Source organism: Pistacia vera, unplaced genomic scaffold (genome assembly GCF_008641045.1).
Source record: "Pistacia vera cultivar Batoury unplaced genomic scaffold, PisVer_v2 Contig432, whole genome shotgun sequence".
Lineage (NCBI taxonomy): Eukaryota > Viridiplantae > Streptophyta > Magnoliopsida > Sapindales > Anacardiaceae > Pistacia > Pistacia vera.
In genome coordinates, this window is record NW_022196260.1 from 555,001 (window position 1) to 576,945 (window position 21,945).

Consider the following 21,945-nt stretch of genomic DNA (forward strand, 5'->3'; position numbering starts at 1 on the left):
CATGTTTATGTACAGACGTAAAAAATTAATTTAATTAAAATATAATTTTGAAAAAAAATTGATTAAGTGATATAAATAATCAAATCAATTGACACAAGACAGATCATGGTCCACTGAACGAATCGTACAGTCAAAATTGAAGGTTATTTCAATCTAATTATTCTCAAATACATCATCCATATTTATGAAATTAGGTACGTTTCTACTAACTGTCACACTAGTGCGCTATGATATGCATCCATATATCATATGGTTGTAACCTTAATATGTGTTGATGGAATTAGGTTGCAAACAATCCTTCTTAATTGGCCTTAATAAGTGTTACTAACCGATGTCGCTTAACATTAACGTTAATAATCATGTGATGTTGTGAACGTCTGAAGTTCACATTAATGTCACTTAATATGGGGTTGACAACCTATTCCCAAAAAAAAAAAAAAAAAAAAGGAATCGCTTAAGTGATCTTATCATTGCATAAGCAATTAAGTGTTTATAAGCTTTTATGGCTTAAGCAATAACGTTAATCGCTTAAGCGATCTTGTGAAAAGCATAATAAAAATAATCTGAATACACTGGATCGCTTAAGAGATTTCATTTCTCGCTTAAGCGATCCTGTGTATTTAGCCTTAGTCACTTAAGCGATCTAGTACTGTCGCTTAAGCGATCACGTATAAGCAAGAATCAAGATCACTTAAGCGATGCTTCACTTTATCCTTGGTCGCTTAAGCGATCATGTACAAGGCCAAATCAATATCTGGCCAGATGCACGATCGTTTAAGCGATTCACTTTCTCGCTTAAGCGATTCTTCACTTTTACCCTTGGTTGTTTAAGCAATTAATGATCACTTAAGAGATCATGTACAAGGCAAAATTAATATCTGCCCAAATGCACGATCGTTTAAGCAATTTACTCTCTCGCTTAAGCGATTCTTTGCTTTTACCCTTGGTCGCTTAAGCGATCAAGTCCGAGGCAGAATCAACAACTGCCCAGATGCACGATCCCTTAAGCGATTTATGGTCTTGCTTAAGCGATTCTTCACTTTTACCCTCGGTCGCTTAAGCGATTTGGTATCGCTTAAGCGATCAAATCTATGACAGAATCAACATTTGCCCAAATGCACGATCGCTTAAATGATTCTTCACTCTTACCCTTGGTCGCTTAAGCGATCAAGTCCGAGGCATAATCAATATCTACCCAGGTGCACGATCACTTAAGCAATTTATGATCTCGCTTAAGCGATTCTTCTCTTTTACCTTTGGTCACTTAAGCGATTTGGTATTGCTTAAGCGATCAAGTCCATCGCAAAATAAAGATCTGCTCAGATGCACAATCGCTTAAGTGATTTATTGTCTCACTTAAGTGATCCTTTATAGAAAACCCTTGGTCGTTTAAGCGATAGTCACTTATATATCGCTTAAGCGATCATGGGCAACACATATTTTTGCCAGCTTTTCTCCTGAATTTTGACAAACTAAAATCACCAACACATATTAATTTCATATTTTCTCCTTAATTTAACAACCTAATTGCATCAACACATCAATGTCATGTAACAAAAATACTAAATAAACTCAAACTCAAAAGAGGAAAAGAAATACTAAATTGCTTTTGTACAAATCTGAAATGTGTCAATTACATTAAATTACAACATTAGATACAACAAATAAATGTCCTATATACACCCAAAACAAAAGCATGGCCGGCAGTCTCCATCCCCCCTCTTCATCATTCTCTTCAGCCACTTCCCCATCCTCCAAAATTATCCAGCACACCTTTATCATCAGCATCAGCATCAGCACCACAACCCAAGTATCAACAGCCTAACACCTAACAACAGTAGCTAATCCAATTCAAGACAAGCCAATAAGACAGCATCACATAAACTACAAAATTCTAAGTCCAACTTCTATACCTTTTGACGACAACATCAACAATGACTTGGATTGAGTTCTGGTTAGTCAAAAAGGATCCATATGCCTATGGAAGCCCTCAACAGCCCAACGCTCCCGATAGTTGCTTATTGTTTCTTCATTCAAGTCGTCCATCGATGTGTTGGTCATGTCGAACTCAATAAATTTTAGTGCATATGCCCCACAATCAGCACGACAATAAAAGGAAGACATTAACATTAGAATCAACTTATAAAACAATTGTATTATTTAAGTTTTATACAAAATTTTCCTTGAGTCATTTGTAGGGACGGGAAGGTGCTTGAGTGGCCACTTTCCCATTAGTAGTTCATCACCTAAGTGCTGAAACATCCCGCTATTGCGCAACAGCCGCAGGAACAATACACACAGTGGTTGCAACTCCATCTCCAACAGCCTCTCTCGACAAATACTTGGGTTACAGTCAAGGATTTGCAGCAAACTCTCCTCTAGTAGCGCGACAACAGTTATCCAATGCATATCCTTGATGTTCATGATGCAATACACGTTTTTAACGTTTGTCCAACTGTTGCCATGTTTGGGCCTTTCTCCCCATACATACTGCATCATCCTGTCATCAAACTAAAAATCATCAGGGACACCGTTGAAGTCATATGTGGCCAATCTTTTCCTCTTGCCTCCCTTTATTGCACCTCTACCATTGACCTTTTTCATTAAAGTGTCATATGTAGTTACTAGCGTTTGGCCAAAGGCCACATCGGCGATGGCACAGTGCGGATACCAAATATCACCATTACTACTCTGTTGTAGCCTCATAAGTGCCAATATATCAGCGATGTGCTGCATCAAATAAAAACAACATGATAAGTATGCAATACCTCATGGAAAACATAAGCAAAAATAAAGGAAAATAACTCACCGAGTCGTCGAGCCACCTGCCCATCGTCAACATCTTTTCAAACCACTACCAAGGATAATCCTCAGTCTTGCACTTCACATGCCCATCACTTCCAAAATCATTGTAATAGGCATAGAAGATTTTTTTATTTTCCTTATCTACTGGCCTATACAAATCGACCTTTAACTCCTCTGTTTTCATTTACCCACTTCCTCTGCCTTCCTCTTCCATTTTCACTTCCCCACTTCCTCCACCTTCCTCCTTACCCTCCTCCTCCATTTTTGCTTCTCCACTTTCACGGACTTCCTCATTTTTTTTCTTCATTTTCCTCTTCTTTCCATATGTTACTGCCTTGTAAGGAGAAATTACATGCTTACTCTTTCGGTTCTCTTTTTTATGCTCAGGTTGCACTTCAACCACTTTCAATACCCCCACCAACTTCCTCTGCCACCCTATTAACTTTCTCCTCCACCCTATCAACTTTCTCCTCCCCCATTTTCATCCGCTCTTCCATCTTCTCAAACCTCTTATAAACGGTTGTTGTAAAACTCTCAAATAGACTATTTATGAGGTCAACCACCTCATTCTCCCAACCCCGACACCTCAGCAAAGTGGTACTTGTTGTACCGGTTTACCAATTGGGTGGAGGCATACGAACCTCTTCATCCTCCTCCTCCTCCTCCCTCCTGCAGATTGGAGCTTCATCATCCTCGGCGTCAACAACATTCTCAAGCAATGGCCTTGCAACTGCACTCACATGCGTGACCCCTTCTAGGTCTCGCATTAGGCGGTCTATCCCTTAAGCTATTGCATTCTCCAATGCTTTGAACGATGTAACATACTCCTCTTCTGCTTCATCCGTAGTAGTGGTGAGGAAGGGACAAACGACTTCTTACAATAAGAAAAAAAAATCAATCAAATTTAAGCCACATTTAAAAGCAAGTGCATATTCAAAAGATTAATCCTTTAATCTTACTCAAGCCGCTTGAATTCCCATGTCTATTTTGTTGTAATCCCAATGAGTACACTTCTTAATGTGCCACCGTGACATCCTAGAAAATTACAGTCACTATCCGAAGTCTTCATCCTCACCCACACACCTCCCCCCCCCCCCCCCCCCCCCCCCCCCCCCCCCCCCCCCCCCCCCCCCCCCCCCCCCCCCCCCCCCCCCCCCCCCCCCCCCCCCCCCCCCCCCCGGCCCCGCCAGGACAGGGACAGCCTTACACATCAAAACCTACATTGTAAAAAAATAGTCCATATCATAATTAAAACACATATAATACAAAAAAATATAACAAAAAGCTATTAATATTTACCTGCACTGCCCATGGGAAGCCAAACAAATTGTACGTGCTCAGTCTATTCTTCTCCACAGATTGGCACTGCTTTAACGCCATGTCTTTTCCTTGCTAGGAGTCCATGGTTAGCTGAAATGATACCCATCCCCACGGATAAGCATTAAAGAAGTCCATGTTCCTTCAAACTTCACCCAATCCATATTAACAGCTTTTGTTGAGTCAGAAGCCATTATAATCAAATGCACAAACCATACCAGGCACATCTTGAACCTCTCTGAAGAGGTATACCCATCTTCTCCTAACCTCTCCTCTAAATCGCGTCCTATAATAGACATCTTCCTCCCCAAAACCTTTTTAGCCAAGTTATCAACTACCCTACTCTTCTTTATTCTCTCTTGCTTTTCCGCATTTGGAAATGTCCCACACTTAAGCTGTCATCAAGGCATATTCCATCATCCCAAACCATAGTGGCTTCCCATCCACCATGAACCACATTTCATTTTTTTTTTTTTTTGGCTTTTAATTGAGTGTAGAAACATATAATGCACTTCCTGTCCCGCAAACGCCTTTTTCCAATTTTCTCCGATGTTCACAAAATGACCGAAACAACTCTCTTTGAATCGGTCCATACCATTCTTCTATTCCTGTAAAATCTCCATTATTCTCGTAAAAAATTGCTAACTTGACCTAACTATCACCCTTATAGGGAAGTATGGTACCTTATCGCTTACAACCTCCAATCCATAATCTTTATAATTTACGCTTCGGAAAATCTGCATAATCAATATAAACTAAATATCAGCAAAAAAAAAAGAACCCAAAACAACCAATAGACTGCCAATTTGGGGGATATAGGCTTCGAAGGTATCAGGGAGTGGTGTTTTTGACCTCAAGAGGACCAGGGAAGCCAATGCAAACCCTATAGAGGCTGTTGTGGCAGATTCCATGAGGTTGGAGGGCTAAGGATGGGCTACGTGCGCTGTGCGTGGCCAACCCTGCAATATGCAGGGCAGCCCTCCAGCCCCCCTATTCCGCCACCTCCTGTCATCCCCAGCCCTCCAACCTCTCACAAACAACCTTTCTACGACCTCCCTTGTCTTCCCCCATCCTCTGGAACCCAAACAAAGTCACTCCCGCAATGTCCGCCAACTGCTCAACAAAACGCCACAACCACCATAATAATAAGACCAACTACATATCCCTCAAATTCGCACAAATCAATCAAATTTCTCATCAAATTCAAAACAACAAGTAAAAAACGTACCCTTTCTTCACCGGCGTCCTCCTCCAACGCCTAAATTCTCGTTGGCGTCCTCCTCTTCAAAACCGTCTTTTGATTCTTCTCTTTGTTCTTGTGCCACCATTGTCTCCTCTGCCTCTGGACCACCTTCACCCATCGGATGATCCACCGGAGCGTCTTCTACGATAGCCTTTGAACTGTCATCACCGCCGGAGTCTAAGATTTGGAGTAGGGTTGGGTTTTCCTCCTCTTTGTCAATATCAGCTATGATTTTGTGTAAAGAAACTTTGGGATCGAATATTTGCCAGAATAGGGCACTTTCATCACCGGAAATGGCAGAGAAATCAAAGGTGTTCGTCGGTCGTTTTTTTGGGTATTTGGCTCGATTAAACAATTTTGAAGGGTGGGGGTTGTTTTTAATTTTCAAAATTTAAACAAACTTCTGTTAATTATAATATTACCTACATATATTTAAATCTTTTCTCTTTAACTCGTTTTATATGTTTAATGAATTCTAAGTGTGTCATGTCAGCTTTTCTTAATTAAAAAAATTACAAAATATTTTAGAGTAAATTTTTTAAATGCAAACTTGGGAGGTCCGAGAAGTTAAATTTCCTCCTATCTATTCCCGGTAAGTTATAACCAGCAACATAAATTTGAATAGAGCGAAAAACCCTAATTTCGGATTCGAATGTGAAAGAAAGGAAGGATCACTGTCATCTTCAACCACTCCAAAATGCAGTCACCGTCAACTGCTTCAGGAATTCAACCATATACTCCTTACGTAGTTACAAATCATCCAAAATTATCATCATCTTAGTGATTATTTAGAGCGAATTATGAGTAACTAACTGTTCTGGTGACTTTTTACATCACGAATTTTGATTACTTAGTTTATTTATCTGATAATTCTTATGGGTTTTTGAATATTGCTTATGATTGAGGTACCAGAAAATACAGGGTTAAAGTCTTTTGTTTTTGATTAAATTGATCCAAGTTTGATACTAATTTGGATTAATTTTACTAAATTTCAACGTTTTCTTTCTTATATGCGTGTGATTCTCTATGATTCAGATGCTGTGATGTTCATATTTAAGAAAGATGTATATGGCTATCAGATATTGATGCTTAAGATAACAACTTCAAGAAATCTTAATTGGGATTTATGTTTTATTACTTTATGTTGGACTTGGATACTTTGCGTTTTTATCTTACATTTTTATTGTATATAATCAATATATTTTCAGCTAATGAGGTTATAACTCTGCAACTATGACAGATTTTGTAGACACATTGCTCAAAAGAGATAATAGTAGAAGATCCAAGAAGGCTAGAAGGCTCCACAATTGGAGAACTTCATGATGGGCTGATCTTCCGCTAGAGCTTCTTGAGATTATTTCTAATGATCTGAATATGGTAGACTTTCAAAGCCTTGGTCGAGTTTGCAGAAGCTGGAGATTATTTTATTTAGAATTTAAGCAGAGGTTTTTGACATCTCAATCACCTCTTGTCGTTTATACATCAGCACGAGCTAAGAAGTATTGTTAGTGTTTTTGACATGGCTAATCAGACGAAATACAAGACTAAGCTGCCTCAATAAATTTGCAACTTCGAATTCTGTCTTGGTGTTTCAAGTGGGTACTTAATCATGCTCTGTCTCGAGAAAAAAAGATGTTTCGAGTAGTTATTTATGGCTTATAAATTCTGTTACAGGACATCAAATCCAATTCCCTTGCATGCCCTGGCCTCCTCGTATTAATGATTGTCATGACCCTGGCATCTTCCGCAGCCTCTTTGCTTCCTTTGGATCTCAAGGTCAAGATTTTCTTATTATGATTCTTTGTAAGTATGGCACAAGCTTGCAGTTCTGTACTTATAGAGATAAAAAATGGAAAGAATACCACTATGGTTTCAAGAGTTGGCTTTTGTTGGATAAAGTTGTTTTTGATGGCAAGATATATGTTCTAACTGATTATTCTCGGATTGGAATATTCAACTTGAGATCTTGTGATTTGAACTTTGTGGAACTGCAATTTACACCTCGTTTAGACATTTGTTGGGGTAATTCAATTAGGTTGGTGGCTTCAAATGATCAACTTTTTGTAGTGGATGATATGATAATTTATAGAATAGACTTATCAAGGATGGAATGGGTGAAGGTGAATAATTTAGGAGAGCAAGCATTGTTTCTTGGCCATGGTGACATGATTTGCTCCAAGTTAATTAACCCAACAAAGTGGGGAGGACAAGCCAATTGCAGATATGGTCTCTTTTTCTCTTCCAAAAGATGTGATTTAAACTCATTTAATCGTGAGGAGCCATGAAGTGCTATTACTATTGATGTGTGACGGGACAGGGATTATAGTTGGTATGCTTCTACCAAAATATATTCTTGGTATTTTCTACACCAATCAAACGATAATGATAATGTCAGGGATGATTAGTGGGGTGGTATGTGGAAGAATTTTAACTCAGACAAGGTTAAGTGTGTGAACTTCTTTTTGAGTTATATGTTGTTTCTTCTTACTTTTATATGAATGATTGTATGCTCAGAGACAGTAACCACGTAATACTGTTGACAATTTGCTGACTCTGGTATATTTCTATTATCAGGTTTTTGTTGTTTCTTTGAATCTAGAAATCACAATATAATTTAGAGTATAGCTCTACTATTTTGCTTTGTATTCAATCCTTAAACCTCAGGGCAGTACACTTATCAGCAATATTCTTAATTTTTGCTGAGTTTAGTTCCCTGGAAATTCCGTTTTGGGCAATTAGATTTGTCATAACCTCATCTGGTACCTCTGTGTTCAACTATTTTGATATGTGACATCAGATAGACAAAAGAAGTAAAAGCCATTCTATGCCTTGTGTTCGGATTGACAGAAAATTAATAGAAGGTTAATGCTAAAAACCATGCTAGGGTTAAGATACATGTTGGTCATACCTGACGGATTATCGAAGGTAAATGTCCCCGATGGAGTATCTAAATTCTAAGGAAAAGGTGCAACGATAATAATTAGTCATACATACGAGCAGAGCAATAATTACAACTGGTTGGTTATACATACAGTACAAAATGAAACTGCCCAGGTTATGGGCAATTCACAGAACTATCTCCGAAGGGCTAGGCGTCCACCGCCCAAAGCATTTTCTCTCCTCTGCTCTGTTTTTTTACTCTGTTTCTGTCTACCAACCGGTTTCTTTCTCCTGTCCTCTCTTTGCTTTTGTTGACAAACCCATCATCTCTCTCTGTTTTATATTTCGGAAAGCTACCGCCTAAAAGCAAGGCCACAAGCCTTGGAGATAAGAAAGAGGAAGACTTTTAAGTCTTAAACTTTTATTTGAATAAGGATTTCAGTTTTGTAGAACAATATAAAGATTTTGATCATTTAATTTTTTTTCTACTTGTTTGAGTTAGATTAGGATTCTTGTTTAGGGAGTTTTTCTTTTTCCCTATTTCCTTGATACACATAAAACCAATAAAATTTTGAGTTGAGTTAATCAACCCAACAAAGTGGGGAGGACAAAGCAACTGTGTGTATGAGCGCTTTGAATGATGCTCAGCAGAAAATTTGGCTATGGAATTCTTATATTTTGTTACATTATTCTTTGATAATTAATTTTCCTAAAAGAAAATTATTTCCGATTTCTATTTGGAGTAGTGGTGTCAAATTTCAATTCATCCCCACAAATCAATATATGCAACTCTAAAAAGACAAAACCACCGCCTATTAAAACTTCCTAATAAATAAATCAGAAATCGATAAGGAAGATCGTTTGAAGGATTTGTATTTTGTTACTAACGTCCAACACTAAAAGGCTTTTAATACTTAATTGAGTTGATTATGATTTCCTATTAGTTTGTTTACTTTTTAATTTCTTTAACCATATATAAACATACAATCAATAATATTTTTCCAAAGCTTGAATATGGGTATGAAAAATTGTACAGGTACAGTGCAGAAACGAGGGAGGAAGATCAAAACCAGGCCCTTAGCGGCGTTCAGAAAGCAGAAAATAGAGAAGAATGAAACAAAGACAATCAGGAAGAAGATAAAGATGAATATCTGCTACAATCAGAGGCCATGGGCTGATCTTCGAGAGGAACTTCTCAATATAATCTCTAGCAACTTGAATATTGCAGACTATCTCAGCATTGGTAGAGTTTGCAGAAGTTGGAGATTATTTAATTCAGAGTACGAGGACGGTTTCATGGCATCAAAATCACCTCTTGTCATTCACATCTCATCACAAGCTAAGAAAGCGTGCTGTTTTCACGAAATAGCCACTGGAATCAAATACAAGACAATGCTTCCGAATTTTATTTGCGACTTCAAATTTTGTCTTGGTGTTTCTGGTGGGTATTTAATCATGAAAGATACTTGGAGTCAAAAAATTTGGCTAATAAACCCTGTTACAGGACGCCAATTCCAGTTCTCTCGCGTGCGCAAACTTTCTGATAATATTCGATTTAGTTCAGATCGTGCCATTTTCGCTTCAACTGGGTCTCAAGATCAAGATTTTGTTGTAGTGATTCTCTCTTGTCGGAACCAGAACTTGGAATTTTATACATCTAGAAACAACCAGTGGAAAGAATACTCTTTTAAACTTAAGAATTGGCATATTTTGGATATGGTTGTTTTCTGTGGCAGGATATTTGCTATAACTAACCATTCTCAGATTGGGATACTTGACCTTAGAAATTTTGATTTGAAGTTTTTGACACTGAAATTTGCACCTCGTGTGAGCAGTAATGTGAGGTTGGTGACTTCAAATAACAATATTCTGATCGTAGATTATGTTAACGTGAACATGATTAAAGTTTATTCAATAAACGTGAAGAAGATGGAATGGGTTGTGATGAATAATTTGGGTCAACATGCTGTGTGCGTCGGTGATGGGGGCATTATAAGCTGCAAGTTAATCGACCCAACAAAGTGGGGAGGACAAAGCAACTGCGTTTATGTGCTGTTAAACGATGGATGCCATATACACTCCTTGAAGAATGGCGAGGTGAAAACGATTCGTAAATGGAGATGGGATGATAAAACTCGGATGTACTCGTGGTATTTTTTTTCTGCAGATAATGTAAGAGGCTTTGATTAGTTCGGCTCAGTTTCACAAAACCTTTTTATTTTTTAACCCAAATAAGTGTTAGATTAGGAAGGATATATGTTAATTTTCCCACCATATAAATTGTAATTTGAAAAGAAGGAAATATAATTCTCTCTGTGTGTTTTCTTACATTTTCTCTCTAACAAAATTGTTTAATTATTATGAAAATTTAGAGTTTATGTTTATGCAAAAATTGGCTGATCGTGAACTGGGTTGACTAACCCACATTTTTTGCGGTGGAAAGAGTAGTCTACTTCACAGAACCTTAGGTTTATTGAGGATATAGTTGTTTTTTATAGCAAGATATTCGGTATAACTAGCGATTTTCAGATTGGGGAATTCAACTTGAAATCTACTGATGTGGTGTTTTGGACAGTGACTTAATGCACCTAAGAATTAGGTTCGTCGCTTGCAATGAACAGCTTTTGATAGTCTACTTTAATCTCCTGGAGGAGAATACGCAGACTTTTCGAGGGTCGAATGGGTTAGAGTGAACAACCTGAGTGATGAAGCTGTGTTTATTGATCAGAAGAGATTGAGGTTAAGCAATACAGCTAAATGGGGAGGAAGAAGTAACTGTGTATTATCTTCCAATAAATTCCAGTACCTGTTTTGTATACTCCTTAAATGGCAATGTGCTGAAGACTACTCAAATTGTGAAAGCTCATCTTCCTGCACGAATAAACAGTTGGTGTTTCCAAGACCCCAATTACACAGTACAGACAATGTTAGGGATGATGATTGATGACAATAAGTTTGGTTCATTTGCTCTTAATCATCTTTAAGTTTAGCAAAATCTTATTTCAGATCTTCATAGCAACCTTTACTTTACACCAATGGAATCAATTCAATATTTTACATCAACCCTGTGTAAATGTTTGATTAATGAGATCACAACATGTCAAATAAAACCCAGATTTAAATCTGTGACAAATCCAAGGCTCATTTTCAGATTAAAGGCTGAACAAATTTGATAAAGAAATCCATATTTTTCATTAAATTCGAAAAGATTTACAAAGTCAGAATTAAAAATTGGAAACCCAAGCAATGAGCACAGATTCAGACCTTCTAAATCTCTATCAAACTGATTCAATACAGAACATTTCTCTAAGCTCTCTCACCTCTAATCCTCCTAGCGAGTTGAATATCTTTAGGCATAATAGTGACTCTCTTTGCGTGAATTGCACAGAGATTTGTGTCCTCAAAGAGACCAACGAGATAGGCCTCAGCGGCCTCTTGAAGAGCCGCGACGGCGCTACTTTGGAACCTTAGATCAGTTTTGAAATCCTGAGCGATTTCTCTCACAAGTCTCTGAAATGGAAGCTTGCGGATCAAAAGCTCTGTGCTCTTCTGGTACTTTCTGATCTCTCTCAAGGCTACAGTTCCAGGCCTGAAACGGTGAGGCTTCTTCACTCCTCCGGTCGCTGGAGCTGACTTGCGAGCAGCCTTCGTGGCCAGCTGCTTACGTGGCGCCTTGCCTCCGGTGGACTTCCTTGCTGTTTGCTTTGTACGAGCCATTTCCTTGATTTGCGATTGAAAATGTGTGTTTGTTTCTCGAGAATATGAACGTAAATTTCGTAGTGGTGACGAGAAGGGAAAGTAATTGGAGGGTTTTATAAGCAAAATATGGAGGAGCAGGAGGGAATTTTGAAATTTTTGAGCGTGTTTGCAAGTTTCGAATGGGTGAATTTAAACCGTAGATTTGTAGCTAATCGACGCGTGATAATGATTGAAGCTGACTAGCTGGCGATCCACGTGACATAAGAATTACCCAATGGGCCTTAAGAGTTTTGGTTGAATCTGGAACGTAGATTTGGAAGGACATGGACGCTTGAGATTGTTTAAAGTTGACAATAAGGATCGTGATCCGCGTGTATTTGAAAGAACCAATGATAATTTAGCTGATGCGGAAATTTGAAAAAACCTTTTTTTTCAAAGAAGGACGAGCTTTGGACCGTCGATTGGTGGTATAATCAACGGTTGCAATTTTAAGAGATTTTTCCCATAAACGGCGGATTCTGGGTCTCTCTTTCATAAGTTATAATTTCTTTTAATATTAATTATTTGGAATAATATAAACACTTTGAAATTTTTGTAAGCAAATAATTAATTTATGGAAAATATATAACCTTGATAAATTTATCATTTTATAGATGTTTTGTTGCATTTCAATCGATAAAATTTGTGCTGGATTGTAATAATTCAATACTTAAAAGGTATGGGATTTTTCAATTTAGATTGAGACACAAATTTTCAGTTATAGATTTAATACAATCCAATGGTCTAAGAATTACTGGGACAGTAAAGAAAATAACTATCTCAAAACTCTTTTTCACATCCATTTGATTACAAAATATCAATGGTTGAAAAATTGTCTCAATTTAAGTTAAAAAAAATATCTCCCCTTAAATATTTAATTATGTTGTGGAACTATAAAGGCATTATAATAAAAACAACCAAAAAGATTAGAAGAAGAAAAAAAAAAAAAAACACCACTCTATCACACATTTATCGTTACGGGGGCGTTTGAATCATATAATTTTATTATAGAGGGATAATATATTAACGGAATAAAAAATCACTTTGAAGATTACTGAAAATATTTAGAAAATGTTTTTGATTGGTTCGAATAAATTGATGAATAATATGTTTAGTTGAGAGGATAAATGGGTGAGAATGTTATATAGATTACTAAATTGCCCTCGTTTTTAAATATTAATATAACGGTATTTTTTATTATTATTTTTTGAATGATTTCTTTTAACCCCCAACTTTTCAGATTTAGCAAAAACACCCTAGCAACAAAAAACGTTTTAAACTTAACAAAAACACCTCTACCCACCTCAAGCCACTGCTGGCGGCCGCTGGATCTAGCCGTGACGCCGGCAGTGCCATAGATCGAGCCGTTTCACTGCCAAAGATGTGTTCGTGAAACGCCGACTATTTCAAAGTCAAAGACCTGGTCGTTTCACTACTATAGATCTGCACATGAAACAACCAGATCTGACCTTTTTCGACCATGAATCTATGATCCATGGTCAAAAAAAGTCTCACCGGCACATGACTAGCCATATACGATCGGTCATACTTCATTAGGGTGACTTTTGGCAGCCTCCGACAGCGGTCGACGGTGGTGGCTAGTTTTAGGTATAATGGCATTTCTATAAATAATGACAATAACAAGGGCAATATCGTCCAAAAAATTTAAAAAGTAAGGGCAAAAGTGTCTGCATAAGTGAATTTGATGTTTTGTAAATGTTAACAAATATAAGGTTAATTTGGACTAAATGCTCAACTGTTTAGGGGCAACATGGGAAACAAAATTGTATTACTAGGGATAAGTTTTAAAACAGCCCCCCCAAGGTATTAAGATTCCCAGCAATATACCCCCCAAATGCTACTGTTTGTCATAAAATATTATGGGAATAATTTTTTACAAGCCAACCAAACATTGTCATCAGCTCAATTTAAAAAATATTACCTCAGTTATCTAATATTAACCCCATCCAAACGACCCCTACATGTACACAAATTTTGTAGTGATTTTGCACTCTATTATATTAGTATATAAATATCTAAGAGCCCGTTTAAATGAGGTTAATATTAGATAACTGGTATAATATTTTTTAAATTAAGCAAATGACAATGTTTGGTTGGTTTGTAAAAAACTATTCCCAAAATCTTTTCTGACAAACAGTGGCATTTGGGGGGTATATTGTCTGGAATCTTAATACCTGGGGGGGCTATTTTAAAACTACCCATGGTAATACAATTTTGTTTCCCATATTGCCCCTAAATAGTTGAGCGTTTGGTTTAAATTAGCTTTATATTTGTTAAAATTTACAAAACACCCAATTCAATATGCAAACCCTTTTGTCCTCACTTTTTAAATTTTTCGGACGAGATTGCCCTTGTTACTGTCATTATACCTAGAACTACCCACCACCGCCGGAGGCTGCCAAAAGTCGTAATAATGGCATACGACCAACCGTATATGATCGGCTATGCGCCGGTGAGGCCTTTTCCAACAATGGATTGCAAATCTATAGTTGGAAATAATGTTGGAAAAGTAACCCGCCCGACTTGGCCCGCGGCAGGTTTGGGGCTTTGAAGGGTTCGCTGCGGGCCTTTGGCGGGTCAAGCCTAACCTAGCCCGCCAACAAATGCAAGCCGGGTTAGGCCAGCCACTTGTTAGGGTTGGCTGGCCCAAGCCGGCCCGCCAACCGTAACCCGACAGGTTAGGCTGCGGGTCGGGCCGGATTAGCGCCCCCCCCCCCCCCCCCCCTTTTTAATACATTTTTATCTTTTAATATTAAAAGCAGTGTTTAAAGTTTACTATAATTTTTTAATGTGAAAACATTTTGAAAATATAATATCAACCACGTTTTCAAATAACAAAAATATTGTAATAAAACTAAAAAATTGAAAAATATTTTAGCTTTTGAAATTTATTTTTAAATCATAAATCAAACCCAACCTAATTTTTTTATCAATCAAAGAATTTCCCAGAATTATCTACATAAATCTTTTTCATAGATGCAGATTCTGTAATAAATTTTAATGACAACCATTTATTTCCACTCCATAACTATATATATTTAGTTTTAATTGTCATTTAGTTATTATATGTGATAATTAATTTCATTTAATAACAATAATTACTTTTTTCCTTTTATGGTAGTTTATTTATTTAAAAAATTTCAGAAGGCAAAGATTTAAGACACTTTTCAACCTGTGAGACATGAATTTTTTGTGTCACCTGTTATCATGTTGGTTACGTGTCAAAATGTCATTAATTTAAGAGGTTGTGTCTCATACTCTCATTAAGCCTGATAACATGTCAGTATGCCACATGTGAGTTTTTTTGAATTCATGCACTTTTTGGTCACTTTAACAGACAATTTCCCAAAGAGATTCTTTCACGCGTTGCTAGGAATTTACACACAGTTTCCACATTAACAACCCGCCGGGTTTTTTGAAAAAAACAGAAAAGCAACCCATCGGGTCACCGGGTTGCCATATAACAACCCGACCCGCCCGAGGGTTGCATGTGGGTCGGGTTCAACCCTCTTTAATGCGGGCCGGGTTAGGGTTGACCCGTCTAACCCGGCCCATTTGTTCCACCCCTAGTTGGAAACGACTAGATCTGGTCGATTCACGACCACATCTTTGACCGTGTAACAACCATAGCCAAATCTATGGCACTGTTGACAACTGCCGACTGTGGTGACTGGCTGCCGGTAGTGGCTTGGGGTGGGTAGGGGTGCTTTTGTTAAGTTTAAAACATTTTTTATTGTTAAAGTGTTTTTGCTAAATTTGAAAAGTTGGGGGTTAAAAGTTAATTACTCAAAAAATAATAATAAAAAATATTATTATATTAATATTTAAAAAGGAGGATAATTTAATAATTTATATAATATACTCACCCATTTATCCTCCCAACCAAACATATTATTCACTAATTTATTCGAACCAACCAAACACGTTTTCTAAACATTCACAGTAATCTTCAAGATGATTTTTCATTTTGTTAATATAATATCTCCTTATAATAAAACATTATATGATCTAAACGCCCCTTTATTCTAAAATTATTATATAAGACTATATGAATGATTGATTTGCCCAATACAAAAGCAAATTAAGCAATGCCTACTGATACATTTGTACAACAACCAACAGAGAACCAGGATAAGGACATAAATCAGAAATGAGGTATCAAACCCAATTGTTTGGAAGTGCAAAATCATGGAATCTGAAGGAGGCATCCCCAGCTGTATCTCTATCAATTATAAGCTCTTGCCCGTAACTTAATCCACCATAGTTACGGTCATCTAAAGCTTCAGGTGACACAGGATTATGTAAAACCTCAGGTGACACAGGCTGAATTTGGTTGTCATTAGGTTGGCGTGCCAGTCGAACTTCGGGAGGCAATGGCATTGCAGGTGGGGATGTAGTTCTTAACCTGAAAGGGCTCCCTGATGTGGAAACTAAAGATTGGTCCCATAAGAAGACATGAATGAGTATAGGGACTTTGGCGTGCCGGTGCAATGACAGCTTCTGGCTAAGGGAAACAGTGTCGAAACATCTAATCGCTCCTTTTGATGAAACCATCCAGGGAAGAACCTTCTGGTTTGATACTCGCGAGACCACTAGTAGCCTAGATGAATTGGTTGCTTCTTTGTAGAGAATGCTGAGTCCTGACCTTGTGGAGGGTGCATTCTCATCATCATCGATGACTGATGAAATATAGATAAATCCCTGTAAGTTAACTAGAATGATGAGCAATCGCCTTGAAAAGGTTAGAGTGGTTTTTTATATACAATGCAGTTCGGCTAGTGCTTGGAAAATCGGACAGCATACCTCTTCGGTACGACTAATGGCAAATCCAAGCTTTGAATCTTCTTCTTTTAATTTGATCTCAATTGCAAACTCTCCTCCAAGAGGAGCATACCAGAGCCGGACAGCTCTAACAACACCAAGGTCAACCCCATGGTAATCCTCAAAACCATACAGGCTTGCATTTGCAAGATTTGATAAATCAGACAGTGACCCAGCATTCACAGTGGAGGAGGCTGTCTCTCCAGAGATCTGTTCCAAATAAAATGAAAAAATAAATTCCTATTTGTAACCTGATTCTTGAAGATTGCCTTAGCTAAATAAAACATGGAATAAAATTGTTGATTTGAACCAAGAAGAAACTTGGATTCTCTTTATGTTTAAATTGTCCATGTAAAGCAATAGTACCTACAGAACTGCTCCTCTTGGCTCACACAAACAAATTAGTTCTGTACAGATACAAAAAATCTAGTTTGGATGGTAGGTAAAGGGAAAATAGTAATGGCAAAGCAAAATATAAATGTTTAACAAGAAAGTTCTATTGTTGCTTTGGTATGAAAATTGTATTCATGGATCTTTAGGCAACTGATGTGTTAAAGCTTTCAGAAAAATGTGACAGAAGTGTTCAATCGAGGAAACAAGGATCGAATGTTGATTATGATATCTATACCTATGAATTTATGATGTGAAATTTGAGAGACTTGAGTGTATCTTACAAATTACAAGGAACCAACACATTCAAATTCCTATCAGGGAGCTTAATTTAAGGTTAAGGAATTTTACCTTGGTAAGCAGAGACTCAGTTTGGATATTCATAAATACAATGGGGACACCAGAGGCCTGAGATGCATTTAGCCAGGCATTCGCCCGAGCAAGAGTGTCTTCCACGTCATTGTACCGAGAAGCCACTGCATCTGAGGCCTTTGGAAGGAGGAGCATAGAGAGAAAGCAGCTTGAATTGGGAACTGAAAGCACCTCCTGCTTTCTCCTATCCCAAGGATATGAGACATATCCATCTTGAAGCCGAGCCCTAGATAATGCACTTACAACCCTGGTGCCCCTTGAAGCTGCAGAGTTACAATTCATTATTTAAGCATCCACATGAAAGCTTAAGAAATAAAAGACAGAAAAAAGATGCAACATTTTCATTCAACTAGTGTCAGTGCAGAAGATTTTTATAATTTTGTTCTAAAGTCTATTGCCTAAAACTATAACCACTATCAATATCCAAGGAAAACAAAATTGATCACCATATCTAACTCTGAAGAAATAAACTTGAAGTATGCATAATCAGCTTTATTATCTATGGAAATGGCACTGCTCATTACAATCCATTCCAGTGTATATTACTAAATGGTAAAACAAGGGACAAGGGCTCATAGCGCATGTGAAACAGATGCTCAATCCATCCACAAAGAAATGTCGACCATGGTCAATATTGAATCTCATTATGTTCAACAATGTTAGTTATTTCAGTATTAAGTGCTCTCCACCTCTCAATTCAATGCCAACAGCATCACCATTATTATAGAATGCAAATTCAATACTTCATGTTCAAGGGTCCAATTACCTTGCTAGCATACTCTGGTAAGAATATCAAAAACAGAGAAAAATAGAACTTCAATACTGTTTGTCCTTTTTTTATCAAGCAACTCTATTAAATCCATTGTAACACAGCTCATGTTATATCTTACTAAAGAGACATTGTTCCTGCAACACAGCTCATGTTATATCTTACTAAAGAGACATTGTTCCTGCAACACAGCTCATCCCAGTACCCCATGTTTGAACAGAACATGAAATATTTCCTAAGATCTTTTTGCGGTCAAAGTCTTCAAGCTAGAAGTGCTTAATTAATGAAACTCATTAATTCCTGTTGTATGAACTGGCTAGAAATGTCCCAGCCACACTCACGTGAGAAAAGAAGAAGCAGAAAAATATTGAAGAGTGGGAAAAGAAGTGTGTTGAAAACTAGGTCAACTAACAATGATGTATTATCAACTCATTTATGTGTAGAAAATGAAGTCCAAAGTCACATGGACAAGTAATAGTAACATGTAATGCTTTTGCTTTCAGATGACAATAACACAAGCACGAGGCTTGAAAATAAATAGATATTTTTTTACAATGGAGAAAGAAAGCTATGTGGGCAACTTGATAAGAGGTCATTTCAGTGGCTGTGTCAAAAGCATTTTCGAGAGTGATTTCATGATTAATGTGGGTGACCTTCATTACTGGTAGCAGAACCCAACTACCTCAGACCAATCATGTGTGAGCAAAGAAAACAAACAAAAAGAAAGGCTATTACGAAAAATAAAACGAATAAATAAAAGTCAACAATTGATACTAATGGTGATAAAATCTAATAACTTATTCATGGTGGGGTCTTAGTAAAGGCTGCTTTCTTCCTCTGAAAACTTCCAGGAAATAAGAAAGAATTTAAAATTTTCATGCAATTCAAATAAAATTTCAATTTTTAAGATTTATTCATCGATGATCTAACGCTAATGTTGAAAAAATTATTTTCACAAATGCAAAGCTTTTTATATCATAAAATTATGTCAAAAAATAAAATGTACAACCAGGTAAGAAGTATCCATATCACATCAACGCGCATGAAACGCAGGCGAAGATCCATTCATGGAGTAGCATGTTAGAAAATAAAATTTTGTTATAATTTTATACATTTATAAGACCAAAATATTATATTTTTTGATATACTAATATTATTAAATTTTTGTATTTTATGGTAGGAACACATCTGAAAACCACCCAAATAATCAAAATATGAAAAGGAACCAATCAAAATTCTCTCTGGAAACAACAAAATATTATATTGGTGTTATCAAATCCTATTTATATTAAAAAATTAGACTAAAAATCTATAAATTTCACAAAATATTATTTTTAAAATAAAAACTAAAAATGGCTATATTCACACGTGTGTCACAGCACCCCATGCGTACAAAAATTCGAAAGGTCAAAAGTCGACTAAAAAAGTCAAAAATGAACAAAAACGCGGCACAACGCATGACTCACCTTGCAACTCGAAGCAGTCAGCCTCGGTCCGATCACAGAACCCGACAGCGTAATTCGGATCGTCAATGGACCTCAACATGTACTGGTTCTTCTTCCCGCCCGACTCCGGCACAATACACGCTTGTAACTCAGTGAACTCGTCGCTGCCGCGCCTCACTTTCACCAGAATCGAAGTCTCTTTACCTTTAAAAGAGCTGTGCAGAATCTTCTGGACTCCGCTCTTCCCGTTCTTAAACGGCGACGTGTACGAACGCGACGATCTGGTTCCGAGCCCCGACCCGCCTCCTCCAATTCGGATCTCTTCGACGATATCGCCGGTCTGGAGCATGTCGCGGGTCCATTCCTCGGCCTTGGAGCTGCCTTTGAGGCACTCTATTGAGAGAACAGTTGAGGATTTGGAGTCTCTGGTCGGAGACTCGCCTTGTGGTTGGTTCCGATCCATTGGAGTTCGGGTCGGGTTCAAGAATTCAGTTGCATTTGTTGGTTATAAAAAGACGGGAGTTTTGAGTTGTGATGTGTCATGTGAGAGAACGAGGTTTTATAAGAGTTTGGTTTAGTTTTAATGAGGGATTAAGTAGAGGAAAATTATGGATTAATTATTAATCAACTGGATGAGATTGAGTGGTACGGAACGGAAGATTAAAGTTCAAGGAATTTGCAGAGATTGGTTTAAATTGAATTGAATTGAATTGGAGGAGAAATATGGACCATGGAGAAAAGTATTGTCTACACGGTGTCGTTTTCTCGGTAATTGTTGTCTATTTCTACGACTTAAGAAAGGAAATTAAAATAAAAATATTAATTAGACAGTTACCTATGCAATAAGATATTAGGATTAATGTATTTGGATTAATAATTACCGTAATTGTTTAAATTAATTTAATATTTAATAGAAAGTTGGTTTAAATGGAAAAAAAAGTGACAAGAAATTTCTCATTTCTATTTCATTTAATTTAAAATAGCATTAAAAAAAGAATAACATTGAATTGTTCCAATCTTAAGAGTTAATATAATTTATCTTATTGTGTAGTTATTAAATAAGATTGTAATCATAAATTTTGTTTTAATTTTATAAACTTGCATAATCTAGAATTAAATAAAAGGTAATAATTTATATATTTAAAATAACTTTTTCATTTAAAAAATTGTAAAAAAAAAAAAAAAAAGGGAATGTGGTTTAATAAAGATTCACATTCTTAAATTTCATGAAGTTTACATATGGTAATGTCACCGTAAAAATTTAATATATATTTATATTTCATACAATAATATCGTAGAAATTTAATATGTAGTAGTATTCATACAATTAATTTACATACATAACCTTTGTACTTGTTTGATCCAATAATGTAAGAAAATGATCTATATTATATTATTATATGATATTATACATATAAACTTTATAAAGAAATTATATAAAGGAACATGACATTATTAAAATTTATAATTGGTATATATGTGTTTCTAGTTCTAAATAGAAAGATTTATAGAGATATTATATTGAGAATATGAAATTTATTTTCTAAGAAGAAGTGTAGTTTGACCATGGAGGAATGACTCAACGGCTATGCTGGCAGTTATAGCACCTTAAAGTTGTCGTCCTATCAAAGCATTAGAAGTTTCTTGATTTGATGGGCACAGTGGACAAAAACGAAAATTGAGCTCTCACGCGCTACATTGAGAATCAACAACACTTCCAATTATTAGTGAGCCAGTGACATCACCGTATGGAAAATTCTTCCCAGCAGATGATGTCAAAATTTCTTCGCGTGTAAGATTTGTTCCCATCCTGATTCTGAGTCCACGGTTTTTTCGATTAAAAAAAGAGACCTCAATCTCATTTTTCACAAAAGGTAATTTGAAGCCATTAAAGGCTTCATGGTTCAGACTGGAGAGTGGGAGATCCTTGGGAGAGGCACCGGTGGGAATCTATCTGGGGAAGGGAATTTGAAGTGAGTTTACACAAAGGTAATAATTTTTATTATATTAGCATGATGAAGCATCACATTGTTTGCGCGATTTTACGCAATTCTTGAAGAAACCTGTTTCAAACTTTTTTTTTCCCTCCAAGACAGGCAAAAGTTACAAGAAATTTTTTTTGTCCCTTGTTTCTAATTACAGCT

At 36.8% G+C, this 21,945-nt stretch overlaps 3 protein-coding genes across 3 annotated transcripts; 1 reads left to right on the forward strand and 2 right to left on the reverse strand.

The window, feature by feature from the left end:
- The first annotated feature begins 7,292 nt into the window (after nt 1–7,292).
- LOC116143753 lies at nt 7,293–10,483 on the forward strand. The gene is made up of 2 exons (XM_031429201.1): nt 7,293–7,806; nt 9,282–10,483. The coding sequence occupies exon 2, from the start codon at nt 9,389–9,391 to the stop codon at nt 10,433–10,435; it is 1,047 nt and encodes a 348-aa protein (XP_031285061.1). The 5' UTR covers nt 7,293–7,806; nt 9,282–9,388; the 3' UTR covers nt 10,436–10,483.
- Nucleotides 10,484–11,471: 988 nt separating this feature from the next.
- LOC116143754 (histone H3.2) lies at nt 11,472–12,037 on the reverse strand. Its single transcript, XM_031429202.1, has one exon. The coding sequence runs from the start codon at nt 11,960–11,962 to the stop codon at nt 11,552–11,554; it is 411 nt and encodes a 136-aa protein (XP_031285062.1). The 5' UTR covers nt 11,963–12,037; the 3' UTR covers nt 11,472–11,551.
- A 4,125-nt stretch (nt 12,038–16,162) lies between these two features.
- LOC116143693 lies at nt 16,163–20,506 on the reverse strand. Its single transcript, XM_031429133.1, has 4 exons — nt 19,823–20,506; nt 17,567–17,850; nt 16,808–17,035; nt 16,163–16,705 (listed from the first exon to the last, which is right to left on the reverse strand). The coding sequence occupies exons 1-4, from the start codon at nt 20,262–20,264 to the stop codon at nt 16,163–16,165; spliced, it is 1,497 nt and encodes a 498-aa protein (XP_031284993.1). The 5' UTR covers nt 20,265–20,506.
- Between the last annotated feature and the right edge of the window lie 1,439 nt (nt 20,507–21,945).